Below are 17,380 nucleotides of genomic sequence, written 5' to 3'. Positions count from 1 at the left end.
CTGATAGAATAGACTGGTTCCTGATGAATTCTCTGCATCTCTCCATCACCCCTTTGCCTCCAGCTCTTCCATGACTGCTTTTCCCCAAACTGCTTCCCTCTCCAACTCCTCAGCGTTCACCTCCTCAGGCTCAAGCTCTGTTCCGGACGCAGCCAGAGTGTGAGACTGTCCAGTTTTAGTGTAGCAGCTGTAACTGGGCCTGGGTACCTCACAATTGGTGGTTATTATGTGACGGGGTATTCTTGTCCACATCCAAAAGTCTGACTCTTAATGAACTGTGTGGTGTGTTTTAGAACAGAACTCTCTCTCACACCTGTAGACAGTTTCACACTCACAACCACTGACACTTTTACACAGACAGCCCCCTAACAACATGTGTTTGGACTGTGAGAGAAAACCTACACAGACACAGTGAGAACACACCACATACCTCACAGACAACTGCCCTGAGAGGGGATTTGAACCCACAGTCCTAGGACGTCGCAGCTGTGTGACAGAGACACTACCTGCAGCAGTGCAATCATGCCACTCAAAATAAATATAATAAATGTTTGAATTTGTATGAAGCAAACAATATGAAAAACCTGAGACTATGAAAAATACAATTTACTGTTTTTGTTCCACTGGTCAACAAAAATGAGGAATGAATCAACAAAAGTATAAAATTAGCATATAAGTTTAACTAGTAATTATCTCAGTGAAGATATTAAAGATATTCAAAACATTTTCTTCATCTGGCACAAGGTTCAATCCAGTGTTTTTCTCCCTATTTCACTAGTAAGTCACTATACATGTGTGTTCATAAGCACACTGTCAGACATGGACTATATTTAATATTTACTCATTAAACTATTAAATTGAACCATTTTTTCTATTGGACATGTTGTTCTCAGAACAGTAGCTTCACCAGGAAATTAGTGTGAAATAAAACCACAAGAGAAGTACTTAAATGTTAAATTTAGGTTTATTTAAAGTAGTGCAAATGGGAGAGAGCCTCTTCTTTTACTGCTTCATCCAACTGAAGTTCGCCATGGATCCAGTCTTAGCTGGAATCGCCTTTTTTCACCAGTACAGCCACAAACATGTGTTTTTTAGACTGTGGGAGGAAACCGGAGTGCCCGGAGAAAACCCACGCAGACACGGGGAGAACACAGGAAACTCCCCACAGACAGTGACCTGATGTGGGGGCCGGACCCAGGACCCCAGGAGCTGTGTGTCAGCAGAACTACCTGCAGCGCCACCGTGCAGCCCGTAAGAATGAGCTCAACATCTTTAAGAATGGAGCTCATCTTTAAAGGAACGTATGTGGTGTGCTGATCTTGCTCAGTCTGGGCAGATCTTCCTGGAGCAGCAGCTGCAGGTGAACGTCGTTTTTATAGCAGCCCACGCTCGCCTGAAGAACGTACCAACTCTGCTCTTCTTCTTGGGTTTACCTTCAGAGAAAAGAATGAAAGATGTTACACAGGGTGCAAAATACCTTTATTCCACTGTATGGGCTGAACACTTAAGTCTTATCTGGATGTTATGAAATATATACATTTACAATTCAGACACTACTCAAACTTGAAAAAAAAAAAACACATCACCACAAACACATAGCTGTTACTCACCAGCTGATGTGGTTCCTTCTCCGGATTCTCCAGGTGTTCCAGGAGTCTCAGCCTGGGCGGTGGTTGAGATCTGTTCACTGGGCCCAGGTGATGGGAGAACAGAATCCAGGCCATTCTCTTCTAGGCTCTTTTCCCCTTCCTCCACCTCAATATCTCTAATCCAGGTAGGAACATCTACTTCCAATCCCTGTAGAAGTTGTGGAAACAGAAAAAAAAACTTTATAATAAATAACACAGCTAAATTACAGAGCTAAACTGGAATTAGGTTACAACTACCTTAAAAGACCCATACTTTCATGTAGTTTCGTTTTCTTTTAAGGATTTTATGATAAGAGGTTTTAAATATTTCATAAATTCTATTCAACAAATATTCAACATTTTTTTAAACTGTGAAAATGATAGTTGCTTTGATGTGCTCTAAAAATAAAACATGAATATTAATAGAGAGTACTAAATGATTGCGCACTAAATAACTGCAATGATCACTGTAATGAAGATTCAGTTTCATCCGAAAAGAATCAATAAACTCACCACCACACCTTCAGAGTCAGACACGTTACCACCCTCGTCCGAGTCTGAACCCTCTCCCTCTGACTCCAACTCAGAACGGGCTGGAAGCCTGAAGCGTACTTTTTTTGGTGGAACACTTAGCCTTTTCTCATCTGTCTCCTGTAAAAGTTGTGGAAACAGATAAAATACATTAATAGCTGATACTGGGTTAAGACCACGTCCGAACTGCTTTATAGGTCTCTGAAAAAGTTACGATATAGACTCAGTAATCTTATGCCTTGTGTTGTGCAGTACATAGGGAGTATGGAGTGATTTGGGATTAAACCTGTTTCTCTCAGGCTTCGTTGTGTTTTGATGCGTCTCTTTAAGAGGTACTATGCCCCCTACTGGACTTAAGATATTTTACAATGATTACAAATTACATCAAAATCTTTCATAAATTATCTAAATGAAAACAGAGCCGCTGTGATATGAGTTATTTAAAAAATTATATGCATTCTAATAAATATGTATCTGCTTTGTTGTGATTTGAACAGTGGACGATTTATCGGTCCAGAGACGAACCAAGGTCTAGGTCAGGACCCAGATGTTCTCCTGTCCAGACCTAGGCCTTTAACCGCTAAAATACTGAGTATTATTTAATTTTGCGAGACGGTTTTTGTTTTAACCAAATCTTTCCTAGCATTTACAATACAGAGTTAGTGTCCCAGGACTGGACCTTTAACCTTCTCAGCCAGCTCTGAGGTGACAAACAGCAGTCTGAGAAGAAAGTGAATCAGAGGAAAGCTGATTCAAATTAGACTGCTCAGCTGTTGATGATAAGATGTACCTAGCAGGCTATTTCAGTATACTTTATGGCACTGAAACTTAATGTACATTACACATTATGGTGTTTTGGACCTTTGCTTGAGGAAATTCTTTAATTTGACCTTATTACATTTAAATTAAATACCCATGATATTAAACATCTGCAATGATTACAATAATATGAAGATTCAGATTTATCTGAAAGGGATCAGTAAACTCACCACCACTCTTTCAGAGTTGTTATCTTCCTCCTCACTGTCACTGGAGGATTCAGGTGGTGGATCAAAGGTCACTGGTGGCATACGGATCTAGTCACAGAAAGAAACAGCATGCCGTAGGAAATTAGCATTCTGAAAAGGTAAAATTCTTACAAAATTCTTAATTTTACTCTAAAAACAGAACTCTGTTTGTTCCTCTTTCAGTCACGACTTAATTATTGTTAAAATTAACAGTTCATTCCTCACCACAATCTTTCGGACTCCATCCACTACATAGTCTTCCACTACTCCCTGTAAAAGTTGTAGAAACAGAAAAAATACATTAATACCTGAAAGAGGAACTGGGTTAAGACTACCTTTAATGACACGTTTCCATGCTGTTTAGTTTCCGTATATGGACTCTATGATCTGAAATGTTTGTATTAAAACATATAAAAATTGTGAAAAAACTATGTGCTGTTATACAAGCTCTTTAAAATGTTAGGAATACTAATGTAAGCTTAAATGTGATTTAGATACTCGACAGTTTATAAGTCCATAGTCAGAACAATTACAAATAATGAAGACTCAGATTCATCTGAATGGGCTCAGTAACCTCACCACTTTATTTCCGTAGCGAGACCTAGTTTTCTTTGGAAACGGCACTCTTTCATCTTTCCGTACAAACTGCCTGTACTCTTTCTGAGAGCACACCACCTGAAATAAAGACATAAAGACATTCAGTTCAGTGTAATACGCTGCATTATAAACTGCACTAGAATTTGTGATATCTTCAAGTGAACAAAAATCTCTCACGTTTCATTATTCACAAAGTGTTAAAAGCTAAAGTGAATACTTTGTGTGAACTACTCAGAGTTTGAAGTGCATGTAATGTACGTACTTTCCCATCTGCAGTGACCAGCCCCTGTTTCATCAACTGCCTTTTATTTGGACTTCTGCTGAAAAATCTTTTCAGGTGAGGGTCACGCAGGGCGTTGTAGGACCAGTCCTTCACGCTGCGGTTTGACTGCGGCGTTCCTGGTTTTTTCTTATGAAGCTGTCACAAGAATTCACAGAACACATTTAATACTTTTACATTTTCTTACACTAATGCATAATCTAATCCAGATCTGATCTAAGTCTATGAAATCAAGAGTGAGATGTATTTGGACACTCACGCTCTCTCCCAGTTTTCCAAACGTATAGAACTTAGAAGTTCCATCTTTGGAGGCATGTGCTGTTGGCAAAGCCTCTGTTTTCTTTTTTAGAGACATCTGGAAAACAGGAGAAAAACATATTCAATAAACAACAGCTATGCAATCAATACTGCTCAGTTATTCCATTACTCTCTATGTGGATAATCATATTAACCAAGGGATTATATAAAATTATCGTACTTTGAAATCAATTGCAGACATTAATTAAAAAATTAAAGGTCAAAATTTTGAGTTATCTTACACATATTAGAAATATATTTGAGATATAACTGCCAAATCACAAATAATTTATATACTTGAATATTACCATGTTATTAATATTGTTAATGTCTTAAAAATAATTTATTTAAAGGGAATATTTAACAGCTCCTAACCATCATTAACTTTTTTTCACTTTAAACATTTATGGTGTTATTTTTGTGCCACAATTCTGCACGCACGCTGATATTGTGAGCGAGCAAAAAGTTTTTGCACGGGCTCAGATATTCTACTACATTAGAGTTATAGCCGATAGAATTATGAAATAGCTACCCGCAAGCTAGCTTAACTGCAGTATTAAGTTAATTAGATTTTCGCATTACACACTCAACTAGCCATGTATGTTGGTAACTACCTATCTAGATAGCATTTAGAGTATATTCTATCACTGATAGCAACGAGACAGTGGACCACTGTTGGCCCACTGAGGACAAAGTTGGAGATCCACTAGTGTACAGCGTTTTCTGGGCGGACCACTGTTGATTAAACAGAATTTTACACAAAATGCCACATTTTAGCACTTTTCCATTCAGTCCAGTTCACATTTTTTTCCTTCATTGGGTTCTTTTGTTATTCTTTATAAATAAAATTAGTAAATCATTTTAATCAGGCACAGTGTCAACATTTATAGCATAATAATTTTATATCAGGCTTATACTCATTATTATATCTCTCATAGTTGTTGGTAATATTTGTATTAGTTTGTTTTCCAGAATAAAAGTCTCTGTGAATGTAAAATCTGTTTGAGGAGGTTATAAATGAGTTATATCCTGTACAGGACAGTAATCTGAGTGGTCCGATGGTGGACCAGCAGTGGTCTACAGTCAGTGGTGTGCCAGCATTTTTATGCCAGTGGACTGATATTTGCTTACTTTACCATTTACAGTCGTTGCTATCACTATTTTATACTATGTACATTATTTTCAGCACATCAGCTACAATGCTTATTCAGTAAAACTAGATAAATAAAATTAAGGAAAAAAAAACGGTGGAGATAAAACTCTCCACCGTTTTTTTTTCCTTAATTTTATTTATCTAGTTTTACCACTCAGATGTGGCCAATTCAATTAATATAAAATAAAATTACTGGCTGTGGTGCACTGTGGTGGTCTGTGGCCGTTCGGAGGACATTTTCAGACTTCGCCCCTAACCTTAACCTGTAACTGGTATCCAACTATTTACTGGTCTCCTGCCTGTATGTCCCGCCCACTTGGCGGTCAAGCCATCCAATCAGAAATGACGTTTGTCATTTGTCGTTTTTGATTGGCTGAAACTGAGGCACTTTCTAATGACTGTAAGTGTGAAGCGATAGTGCAGGACAGGAGAGCGAGATGTGTAGGTTGTAGTGTATGGAAGCAAATCTGTCTTATCAGACTTTGGAATATTACCACCTTTGAATTTGTGGTACTGAATTTCTTTTGCACTGAAATTATGCATCTGAATATCATTGCTCTTACTATTCAAGGTTAATAAATTCAGATAAAAAATTCAAGCTAAAAAAATCAAACAATATATTTCGAAGTTGCTCAAATTCGGTAGACGAGATTCAGATACCAAACTACGAGTTACAAAAAATTCAGATACCAAGGATGAGCAATCGATTCATTTGGATTTTCTCTTTCACCTTAAATGCTGCACTAGTTGCATTCTGTCGCCGCTAGATGGCGAAATACGAACACAACTTCCACACCGTGGAAAAACTACACGTTTCTCTTCCTTCCGCGGATCTCTTTATTTTCAGTGTCTTAGTTTCTTTATTACAGTTTCAAGTCCACCACTCGGACTGTTCCACCTTAACGACTAGCTCATGTTACCTTTTGAAATTAATATTTATAACATACATCTCACGACGTTACACATTGTCATTAAAAAGAATATCGTACAGTTGTCTGCAGGAGTTAATTGTACTTACGTCTACCTTCCACTTTTTTTTAAACCTGGTGACGTCACAGTGTTCTAAACACGCTCCCTAGTTACCGTTACTAACGCTTTAATTCATGCCGGAACTTTATAGAAACTTCTCGAACATCGCCATCTTTGTATCCCTTTCTCAAATAATTTTACGTTTTTAAACATTGCATATATTTTATTAATTAATTTATAGATTATTCTAACAATTATCTTTATCTAAAATTAAAGATATATGTATTTTTATTTTAAGTGCGAAATCTTATTAAGTTTATATTAATTGTTCATTCATTGTCTGTAAATACTCAATGTTCAGGGTCTCTGTGGGCCCTGGATGGACTAAAGTTTTTAGCCTATTATTAGGTGTACACATAATAAAAATGTATTTATATTGATAAATCTATGATAGTTTTTACAAAACAAAAACGAAAAACTATATTTATTAATTTTGAGTCATAGAATTATTTTTCAGTCTGCTTATTATTTTTTTTTACTTTCTTTCCAAACGTTTTAGTTGTTTTCATTTTTCCTGAATAGCACTAAATCAGACAACAAACTACGTTAATGTGTTTGATTCCCAGATTTTCCTCACCGCGGGCATATCTGAACAGCTTCGGACGCTGAAGAGGGTACGGGGCCGTGGATAAAATGGTGATGTTCAAAACCATAAAATGTTTACAGAGTTAAGCCCTTTCCCTTGGCTGATTTGTAGCACGTGTTTCAATTTTTCCTGCTGTACTTATAAAATGAGAGATATAATTTCCCAAAACCGCTCTTATGGTTACATCCAGACAAGGTTTTCTCTTGTATTGCACAGAACACTTGCAGATTTCTTTTAAGATATGAACGTTTAAATGCAATTTTTAATGCCAGATAGTAGAGAAACATATGAGAGGGGGAGAGAGAGAGAGAATGTATGATTTATAAATAACCTTGACTCAAATTGTTGGTTTTACTTTTCTGTGCATGAAATATACAGAAAAGTATAAAAATATGGCAATTATATTGGAAACACACCCATTTTGTACTGTTTCAAACATGACCACTTTATTAGAGACATCTACTGTACCTTTTAAGTGGCCACTTTACTGGAAACACCCACCTTGTACTGTTTAGAAATTGACCACTTGTTTGTGTGTGTGTGTGTGTGTATTTTACTGCCCACCTTGTAATGTTTAGCACATGGCCATTTTATTGGAAACACCCAGGATTGCCCGAGGACCATCAAGAAAAAAAAATGGGGGAGGGGGGCGATGAAGGACCAGGGCTTTATTCTCCCTCAGTATCCATGGCAGAAGTGCCCTTGAGCAAAGCACCTAACTCCAAGAGCGTTATGGCCTGCAGTGTGTGTTCACTACCATGGAAGGGTTAAATATAGAGTCAATATCCCCAAGGGAATTTGTAAGCCTTTGACAGGCAGCTTCAAGAAACTGGCCACTGAATTAGAGGCTCTACCATTATTTATTTAAAAATGTGTGAGTGCTTTCTTTGGAAGGCTGAGTTGTGCAACTTTTGCAAGTTTATAGGTACAGCTGCTTAAATAAGACAGACAGTAATTAGGATGTTCCAATAGCCTTCAACCACCATATCTGCTAAAATGCTCCCAACAGAGATACAGACAGTCATGTTCAGGGCTGTGGACAATTCAGTGCTTTATATTTCATGTCCAACTATGGCTCTGCATGCTTTATTAGCTCTCTGCCGCTGTTCTTCAATGGTCAAGACCCCTCACATGACCAGCCCAGACCAAGTACATTTACATTTACATTTATGCATTTGGCAGACGCTTTTATCCAAAGTGACTTACAAAAGAGGATCCAACATTCAAACTACAGCACAATTTATACAAAATACCTTACATTGAGTGCAATATGCTAGGAAGTAATAAGTGCATTAAAGAAATACTTTCAGTGCAAAAGATACTCTCGGAAGAGCTGGGTTTTCAATGATTTCTTGAATGCGGAGAGGGTTTCTGTTGCTCTGATAGTGCTTGGAAGCTCGTTCCACCAGCGTGGTACCAGAGATGAGAATAGCCTCGACTGACCTGTACTGGGGGGTTGGTCGTGTTAGTTGGCGCTCCTTTGAGGAATGGAGAGGGCGGACACTAACATATGGTTTTAAGAGTCTATTGAGGTAGATGGGAGCAGAATCCTGAAGTCCATCATTAGTGATTTAAATTTGATGCGAGCAGCTAAGGGTAGCCAATGCAGCTCAACTTATAGGGTGCCCTTATATGTGATGTGCTCTTTTAGGCTAATTGAAAACCAGGCGTTCTGCAGCAGTCTGGATCATCTGTAGCGGTCTCACAGCACAGGCCGGAAGACCTGTCAGGAGGGCGTTGCAATAGTCTAGACGGGAGATTACTAACGTCTGAACAAGGAGCTGTGTGGCATGTTGAGTTAGGTATGGCCTAATCTTCCTTATGTTGAATAGGGAGAAGCGGCACGATCGAGCTACAGTGGTAACGTGATCTGCGAAGGTCAGCTGGTCATCAACCATGACACCCAGTTTTCTTACAACCTTGGTGGGTTCATCCATGTAGATATGTCAGAGAGACAGTCAGAGATTCGAGTTGCCACTGAAGTGTCACCTGGAGGAAAGGATAAATAGAGCTGTGTGTCATCTGCATAGCAGTGATAGGAGAAGCCGTGTGAATGTATGATTGGGCCTAGAGAGGTGGTGTACAAGGCAAAGAGGAGGGGACCCAGCACTGAGCCTTAGGGCACATCTGTGGTGAGGTGGTGTCGCGCTGATGTATTTCCAAGCCATGACACATTGAAGGATTGTCCAGTGAGATAAGACTCAAACCAGGAGAGTGCATTGTTCTTGAAGCCCATGTCAGTAAGTTTGTTTAGTAAGATGTGGTGGTTGACCGTATCAAATGCTGCTGATAGGTCAAGCAGGATGAGAACGAGTATTAATTGGGTGGAGAACAGTAATGATAATAATAGGCACATAAATTAATAACATGATTGTCATGCAAAGTTTTGAAATGTTAAATTGACAGTAAACAATATTAATAAGAAGAATAAAAGACATTCCTATTCATTATTTCTTATTCATTAGTCCTATTCTGGACATGCTGATCTCAGAACAGTAGCATCACTGGGAAATGAGTGTGAAATAAAACCACAAGAAAAGTATTCAAATGTTAAACTGAAGTTTATTTAAAGTAGTGCAAATGGGAGAGAGCCTCTTCTATTACTTCCTCATCCTGATGAGGGTGGCGATGGATCCACAGCCTTATTTGGAATCACCTTTTTTCACCAATACAGCCACAAACATGTGTTTTTTAGATTGTGGGAGGACAATAACTACTTTGATTACATCACACTTTGGCTGTTACTCACTAGCTGATGTGGTTCTTTCTCCAGATCTTCCTGATGTTCCTGGAAACTCAGCTTGGGAAGTGGGGTCTGAAATTAGAATCTTTTGGCTTGGAGCTCTGGTGTGCGCCGACTTGGTAGAAGACCCTTATTTACCAGGTCTGACAGAGCTGCTAGTAAAGCGTCTCCCATAAGTGCATTCCTCACTGGGCCCAGGCGATGGGACATAGGGAATCCAATCCACACTCTTCTAGGCTTTCATGCAATCCCTGCACCTTAATCTTTCTAATCCAGGTAGGAACATATACCTCCAGTCCCTGTAGGTGTGGAAACAGAAAAACTACTTTATAGTAAATTACACAGCAAAATTTTAGAGCTGAAAATGGAATTAGGTAATGACTACCTTTAAGACTCATACTTCAATGTAGTTTCATTTTCTTTTATGGATTTTTTGGTCAGAAATTAAAAATATTTCACAATTCCTACACATAGAATTCAATATTTTTAAAAATGTTAAAATGACAGTTGCTATGATATGTACTCTAAAAATAAAACATGAATACTAATAGAGAGTTCTAGAGTATATACAGTATATATATTTAGAGTATATACAGAATAGAGTATTACATTTCTGCAAAGATTACAGTAATGAAGATTCAGTTTCATCTGAATGGAATGAATAAAATCAACACCACACTTTCAGAGTCAGAGACATTGCCACCCTGGTCTGAGTCTGAAACCTCTTCCTTGCTCTCACATCTTGAAGGGGCCGATGATGAGGAATCCCAGTCAGACTGCTCTCTCCCTCTGACTCCAGCTCAAAGATGGTGCCCGGTTCTTTGGCTGGAAACCTGAAGCATACTTTTTTTGGAGGAAGGCGTAGATTTTGCCCTTCCTTCCTGCTCCTCGAGCTTTCTGAGCTCACCACCAGTGTCCTGATCTTCTGTCTCCTGTAAAACAGATAAAATACATTAATACTTGATACTGGGTTAAGACTACCTTAAATGACATAGACTTCCACAGAGTTTAGTTACCATGGACTGTATGGTCTGATATGTTTTAAAAAATTCATAATGATTTTAAATGACATCAAACTCTTTGTAAAATGCAATGATATGAGCTCTTTAAAACTTACAAATAATAATATATGCTTAGTTGTGATTTAGAAACTGAACAATTTATCAGTCCAGAGACCAAACCTGTAGAGCAGTAGTCACTAATATGTGACCTAAGGTCTAGGTCCGGACCCAGCTTTTAAATATGTTTATAAATTATTGAGTACTGTACCACAGTTAGTTCCCTGCCCGCATTGTTATTGGCTGAACAATATATATTTAGTGCCAATATTGCACAATAACAGGACTCTGACAGAAGCTCAAGTATTACTCTGCAAAATACACATAACCTAGCAATGACACCAGTGCTTACAAGACAGGGGATGGGGCACCTGTTAGCCTTTTCCACCAACGAGCTGGTTAGTTTCCCACTTGCTCACCTAACTTTCAACCATTTAGCGCCCTTCCACAAATATAAATATGCTCCAGAACCTGAAAGGTTTGTTTCCAGATGCAACCAAAGAACAGTAGGTTCTTCAGCATGAATCATTACGACGTCTAAGGGCATGTTGAGCTAAAATAGCTCTAGAAAGAGCACAGTGATTAAACAGTTTTTGTGCTGCAGACCCATTCTCCACTTTATGATTTGAAAACAAAAGAAAATTGTAAGGAGCTAAATCATATATCACTCTAATCTAAACCTACTGTAAATGGTGGAGTATCACTAGGAGGAATTTGTGAAGGAATTTGTGGAATTATTTTACCTTGCAGATTATAAAAATCGTGTTTCTATCTTCTAAATTAAAATCTAACGATGTATTGCAATAACAAAAACGGCATAATCGCAGTTATACACTTGAGGCTTCTGCCGTTCCATGAGATATCGACACTGGTTACTCTTCTCTGCTGCAGAACACCAGTGCCAATATTTCATGTTAAAGCACTCTCCCTCGTTGATCATTTTTTAGTTATTTAATTTTGACAGAGCGTTATTATTTTAACCAGAGTATCTTTTCTATCATTTACAGTACCGGGATGGGGGCCCAGGACGTTTACAGACAGTTCATGTTACCTAAGCACAGACAGTCTTGTATTAATTCTTCCCACGGGCAGTTTTAAACCCACATGTCTCATATGTTCTAAAACTGAAAGCAATGTGAAAAGACACTTCGATGCTGATATACCTAATAGGCTCCTTCAGTATACTTTATGGCGCTAAATCTTAATGTACATTACATATCATGATGTTCTGGACCCTTGCTTGAGGATGTTTTCTCAAACTTTACCTTTAAAGTTTTACTTAATTTAATTAAAAAACCCCTGATGTAGAATGTTAAATATCTGCAATGATTACAATAATGAAGATTCAGATTCATCTGAAAGGGATCAGTAAACTCACCACCACTCTTTCAGACTGAGATTCAGTCTCACTCTTGTCTGAGTTGCTATCTTCCTCCTCACTGTCACTGGAGGGTTCAGGTGGTGGATCAAAGGTCACTGGTGGCATACGGATCTAGTCACAGAAAGAAACAGCATGTCGTAGGAAATTAGTATTCTGAAAATGTAAAATCTTATACCATTCTTCATTTTACTCTAAAAACAGAAATCTATTCGTTCTTTCAGTCACGACTTAATTATTGTTAAAATGAACAGTTCATTCCTCACAGCAGTCTCTCGGACTCCATCTGATAATATGTGTTTAGTTATATAATTAGTTAAAACTGTGTATATACTTAAAGTGCAGTACAAAAGGAGGGCTTTTATTGTGAAGGTTTTCTTTTTTTTGTTCACGAGGAAACGCGGGAGAAAAAGGAGAGGAATAAAAGTGAAGTTTCTTTGCTCTTTGAAAAGTGTGAAAAGTGATTAGATCAGGCAATAAAAATGCTGGATTTTCCAAAAAAAAAAAAAAATTAACGAATGTGAAACATGTCAGAGATATAGTAAGACCAAACCCAAGCCTGCAGTTGGACTACCACTGGCATTCCACTACAATGAAACTGTGGCAGTAGATCTGCATGAACTTGTACCAGGTGTGTGGTACCTTCACATTATTGACTAATTCACAAGATTTAGTGCGGGCAGCATTCTGACCACAAAGAAATCCTCTGAAATAGTGAAACACTTTATCCATGTCTGGATAAGTTTGCATGGTCCACCTCAGAAACAAATAAAGACAACAGCTCCGTACAATCCATGGAGTAATGGACTTATTGAAAGGCACAACCAAACACTTACTGAGATCATAATGAAAGTGAAGTCAAATAACAATTGTGACTGGGAAACTGCATTAGACTGGGCTCTTATGGCGAAGAACACTTTGCAAAATGTCCATGGCTACAGTCCTTACCAGTTAGTGTTTGGCCAGAATCCTAACCTGCGCTCTGTACTAACACACAAGCCCCCAGCTTTAGAAGGCATTACAAAAAGTGAATGGGTGGCAAAACACATTTCTGCTTTACATGCATCACGAAAGGCTTTTACAGAAACGGAATGTTCAGAAAGAATAAGGAGAGCACTGTGGAAACAACTAGGTCAAACAGATGAGAAGTATGAAATGGGTGATAAAATGTACTACAAACGAATGGATTTTCCAGAGTGGAAAGGACCAGGAGTTGTCATTGGTCAGGATGGTGCAGTGGTGTTTGTTAGACATGGAGGTACCTGTATTAGGGTACATCACCTCAGACTAAGGTAAGCTAATATGGAGTGTGAGGATCAACATGTCATACAGGAAGATACAGAAAAGGACACAAATATTGTTCAACGACAGGAGACAAAACAGAAACTGTAACAGAGATGCAGCAGAGTGTGATGCAAAGTGGACACGAAGGAACAAATAGTGGGGTACAGAATGAAGCAGCACAGCACACAAATGACGACATAGAGACAAATGGTAGTGCAGAACATAGAACTGATGTCCAGCTAAAAACAGGACATGTTCTGAAATACAGAGATAGAATCAGTGGGATTTTACACACAGCAAAAGTCCTAGGTCGTGCAGGCAAAGCTACAGGTAAGTACAAAAACTGGTACAATCTGCAGTTCTTAGAGCCTTCCAATGTTGCGAGCACTACAGATTCTATTGACATATCCAATTTAGAGGACCTTCAGATAGAACCTATTGTAACTGATATTAACACTAAAGAAATCAATGAGACTGTATGGGTAACAAAAGATTTATCGTTTGACATTGTCAAGCAAGAAGAAATAAAGAACTGGAGTGATAATGTGTTTGAGGAGATTAGGGATGAAGGGCAAAGTGCATCTCTACCAGATGGGTGTGTACCCTCAAAGAGACACAAAATTTATTAGTTCCAAAAGCATGATTAGTAGCCAGAGGTTTTGAGGAGTTAGAAGTGTCAGATCTGCAAAAGGATTCACCTACATGTTCTTCTGAGTCACTTCGGCTACTTTTGGCAGTTATATGTCAAAAAAGGTGGACACTCAATTCTATGGATACAAGAGCTGCATTTCTACAGGGAACAGCGCTGTCATGTGACATTTATATCAAGCCTGGTTGATTGTGAAGGAATATGGAACCTCAAGAAGCGTGTGTATGGTCTGGCAGATGCCTCATTGTACTGGTACAACAGAGTTAAGGAAATAATGCTGGGAACAGGAATAAAATTGTCTAAGGTTGATCCAGCTGTTTTCTATTGGCTAGATCATGACTACACCATAACTGGGGTACTTGTAATTCCACATCTCAGATCAATTTTTCAGGTTGGATGTGAAGCCCATTATAACTTCTGTTATGTGGGTATAGACCTTGAAAAGGTTGACGAAAAGGTACATTAGGAAAACTACATTCAACACATGCAACCCATATATATAAACCCCTCACGAGCTGTGCAAAATGATTGACCACTGTATTATAAGGAAAAAGACTTGCTTAGATTGAAGATTGGCCAGATTCTTTGGATTGCAAGATAGAGCAGACCAGATGTTACATATAATGAAGACTCAGATTCATCTGAATGGGCTCAGTAATCTCACCACTTTATTTCCGTAGTTAGACCTAGTTTTCCTTGGAACCAGATCTCTCTCATCATTGCAGACAAACTGCCTGTACTCTTTCTGAAAGCACACCACCTGAAATAAAGACATAAAGACATTCAGTTCAGTGTAATACGCTGCATTATAAACTGCACTAGAATTTGTGATATCTTCAAGTGAACAAAAATCTCTCACGTTTCATTATTCACAAAGTGTTAAAAGCTAAAGTGAATACTTTGTGTGAACTACTCAGAGTTTGAAGTGCATGTAATGTACGTACTTTCCCATCTGCAGTGACCAGCCCCTATTTCATCAACTGCCTTTTATTTGGACTTCTGTTGAAAAATCTTTTCAGGTGAGGGTCACGGAGGGCGTTGTAGGACCAGTCCTTCACGCTGCGGTTTGACTGCGGCGTTCCTGGTTTTTTCTTATGAAGCTGTCACAAGAATTCACAGAACACATTTAATACTTTTACATTTTCTTACACTAATGCATAATCTAATCCAGATCTGATCTAAGTCTATGAAATCAAGAGTGAGATGTATTTGGACACTCACGCTCTCTCCCAGTTTTCCAAACGTATAGAACTTAGAAGTTCCATCTGTGAAGATATGTGCTGTTGGCAAAGCCTCTGTTTTCTTTTCTTGAGACATCTGGAAAACAGGAGAAAACAAACATATTCAATATACAGCAGCTATACAATCAATACTGCTCAGTTATTCCATTTCCCTTTATGTGGAATATAGTATTGACAAAGTGATTATATAAATTTACTGATGAATGCTGAAAAGGCACTTAATTTTACCCAATTTTTCTTTAAAAAATATCCCCCCTGTCGTTTTACCCAAACCTAGAATGGTTAGACTTCAGGGTATTTGAAATACAAGACATATATATACTAAGAACTACGTAGCTTTACCAATTCCATTCGTCTTCATAAAGTGACTGCTATTACTGCCTGTAAAGCAGGTATTCTGTTTCTATGTCGCTATGTCCACCAGGGGTTTGAGGAAATTCTGCAACAGAATTCTTCACTACTGCAGTGGTACTATGGTGGAATTACAAGTACCCCAGTTACGGTGTAGTCATGATCTAGCCAATAGAAAACAGCTGGATCAACCTTAGACAAAATTCCTCCTGTTCCCATCGCGATTTTCCTCCTGTTCCGAACTAAACCTCATACAATTGTACACGATGGATGTCACTCTGCCGATCTGTATAACCGCCTCTCTCATCTTTCCGTACATATTGTCGATACTCTTTCTGAGAACATACCCCCTGAAATAAAGATTCAGTTTTAGTTCAGTGTAATATGCTGCAAGTGAACAAAAATCTTGTGTTTTATATTTACATTCTCATGAATGGCCTTTTATTTGGACTTTTATTGAAGAAGTTCTTCAGGTGAGGGTCATGTGGTTTGACAGTGGAGCTCCTGTTTTTTTCTTATGAAGCTGCCATAAGAGTTTACCGAAAACATTTAATACTTTTACACTTAGTACATTTACATTTACTCTACAAACAAGATCAATCTCAAACACTCGGTCTGGGTGGTATGTGAAGTGTTTTACCATAATTAATAATCTAATCCAGATCTGATCTAGGTCTATGAAATCAAGTTCAGAGTGAGATGCATTTGGACACTCAAGGAAACTCTCTCAAGGAAACTCTCTCCCAATTTGCCAACTGTGTAGAACTCAAACGTTCCATATGTGAAGGCATGTGCTGTTGGCAAATCCTTGGTTTTCATTTTGTGAGACATCTGGAAAACAGGAAAACAAACATATACAGTAGGTACTATAAAATCATTACTGCTCAGTTATTCCATTACTCTCTATGTGGAATATAATGTTGACCAAGGGATTATGCTGAAATTATGATTATGCTAATTATTGCTGAAAAGGCAATATATATATATACACTCCATTTTACTCCCTTTTATCTACTTAAAACATGTTCAAGGCAGCAATAATCAGTTTTTACAAGCCTTTTCGAACCCTTGGCATGAATCAAGTTCCAGATATCTCCACTTCACTTAGGCTTTGTCATAACTTACATTTGATATCTATTGAGAAAATAATGTTTTGCTTAGGGGATTTTTAATGATGTGTACCTAGAGATAACTTTACTGGGTTTATAACAAATCAGGACAAAGTTGGCCATACCTCTAGTTTACTTTAAAACTAGTCTCAACTCAACTGTATCAAAAAAACAGGCCTGGTTCTAGAATGCTTTGTTTGGGGGGGCAAGTCTTTAGTCACATTTAGAAAACTAGAACTGTATTATGAGTTTGATTTGAGAGGGAATGCCAGTTCAATTCAGGGACTGCATACTTTGAAGGACACATGTAGAGGTTTAGAGGAAGATTAGGAATATTTCTTTAGAATGTTTGTATTGACCAGTATCGATACTACACTATGTTCACTGAGGAGAGCTTAGACACAAATGCATTTATTATAGAAAAATTCTATAGAAAAAAAATTGTGTTTGTGTGTGTAA

The 17,380-nt window shown here is 38.1% G+C and overlaps 1 protein-coding gene and 1 long non-coding RNA gene across 3 annotated transcripts; one reads left to right on the top strand and one right to left on the bottom strand.

Annotated features, from left to right (window-relative positions):
- Positions 1-999: 999 nt before the first annotated feature.
- Positions 1,000-6,603, bottom strand: LOC136667317 (uncharacterized). 2 transcript variants are annotated; one of them, XM_066645012.1, is made up of 9 exons: positions 6,512-6,603; positions 4,303-4,398; positions 4,026-4,181; positions 3,746-3,841; positions 3,392-3,436; positions 3,149-3,235; positions 2,142-2,279; positions 1,611-1,797; positions 1,000-1,433 (listed from the first exon to the last, which is right to left on the bottom strand). In XM_066645012.1, the coding sequence occupies exons 2-9, from the start codon at positions 4,396-4,398 to the stop codon at positions 1,324-1,326; spliced, it is 915 nt and encodes a 304-aa protein (XP_066501109.1). In that variant the 5' UTR covers positions 6,512-6,603; the 3' UTR covers positions 1,000-1,323. The 2 variants fall into 2 exon arrangements, with proteins under 2 accessions (XP_066501109.1, XP_066501110.1); XM_066645013.1 differs by lacking the exon at positions 6,512-6,603 and adding an exon at positions 6,224-6,326.
- LOC136667343 (uncharacterized) lies at positions 6,600-10,842 on the top strand. Its single transcript, XR_010795424.1, has 4 exons — positions 6,600-6,638; positions 7,056-7,158; positions 9,882-10,127; positions 10,600-10,842. It is a non-coding gene; the product is annotated as an uncharacterized lncRNA (long non-coding RNA).
- The last annotated feature ends 6,538 nt before the right edge of the window (positions 10,843-17,380 follow it).

The sequence above is a fragment of the Hoplias malabaricus genome, chromosome 1 (assembly GCF_029633855.1).
Source record: "Hoplias malabaricus isolate fHopMal1 chromosome 1, fHopMal1.hap1, whole genome shotgun sequence".
In the NCBI taxonomy this organism is placed as follows: domain Eukaryota; kingdom Metazoa; phylum Chordata; class Actinopteri; order Characiformes; family Erythrinidae; genus Hoplias; species Hoplias malabaricus.
This window is presented reverse-complemented; position numbering and strand designations above follow the sequence as displayed.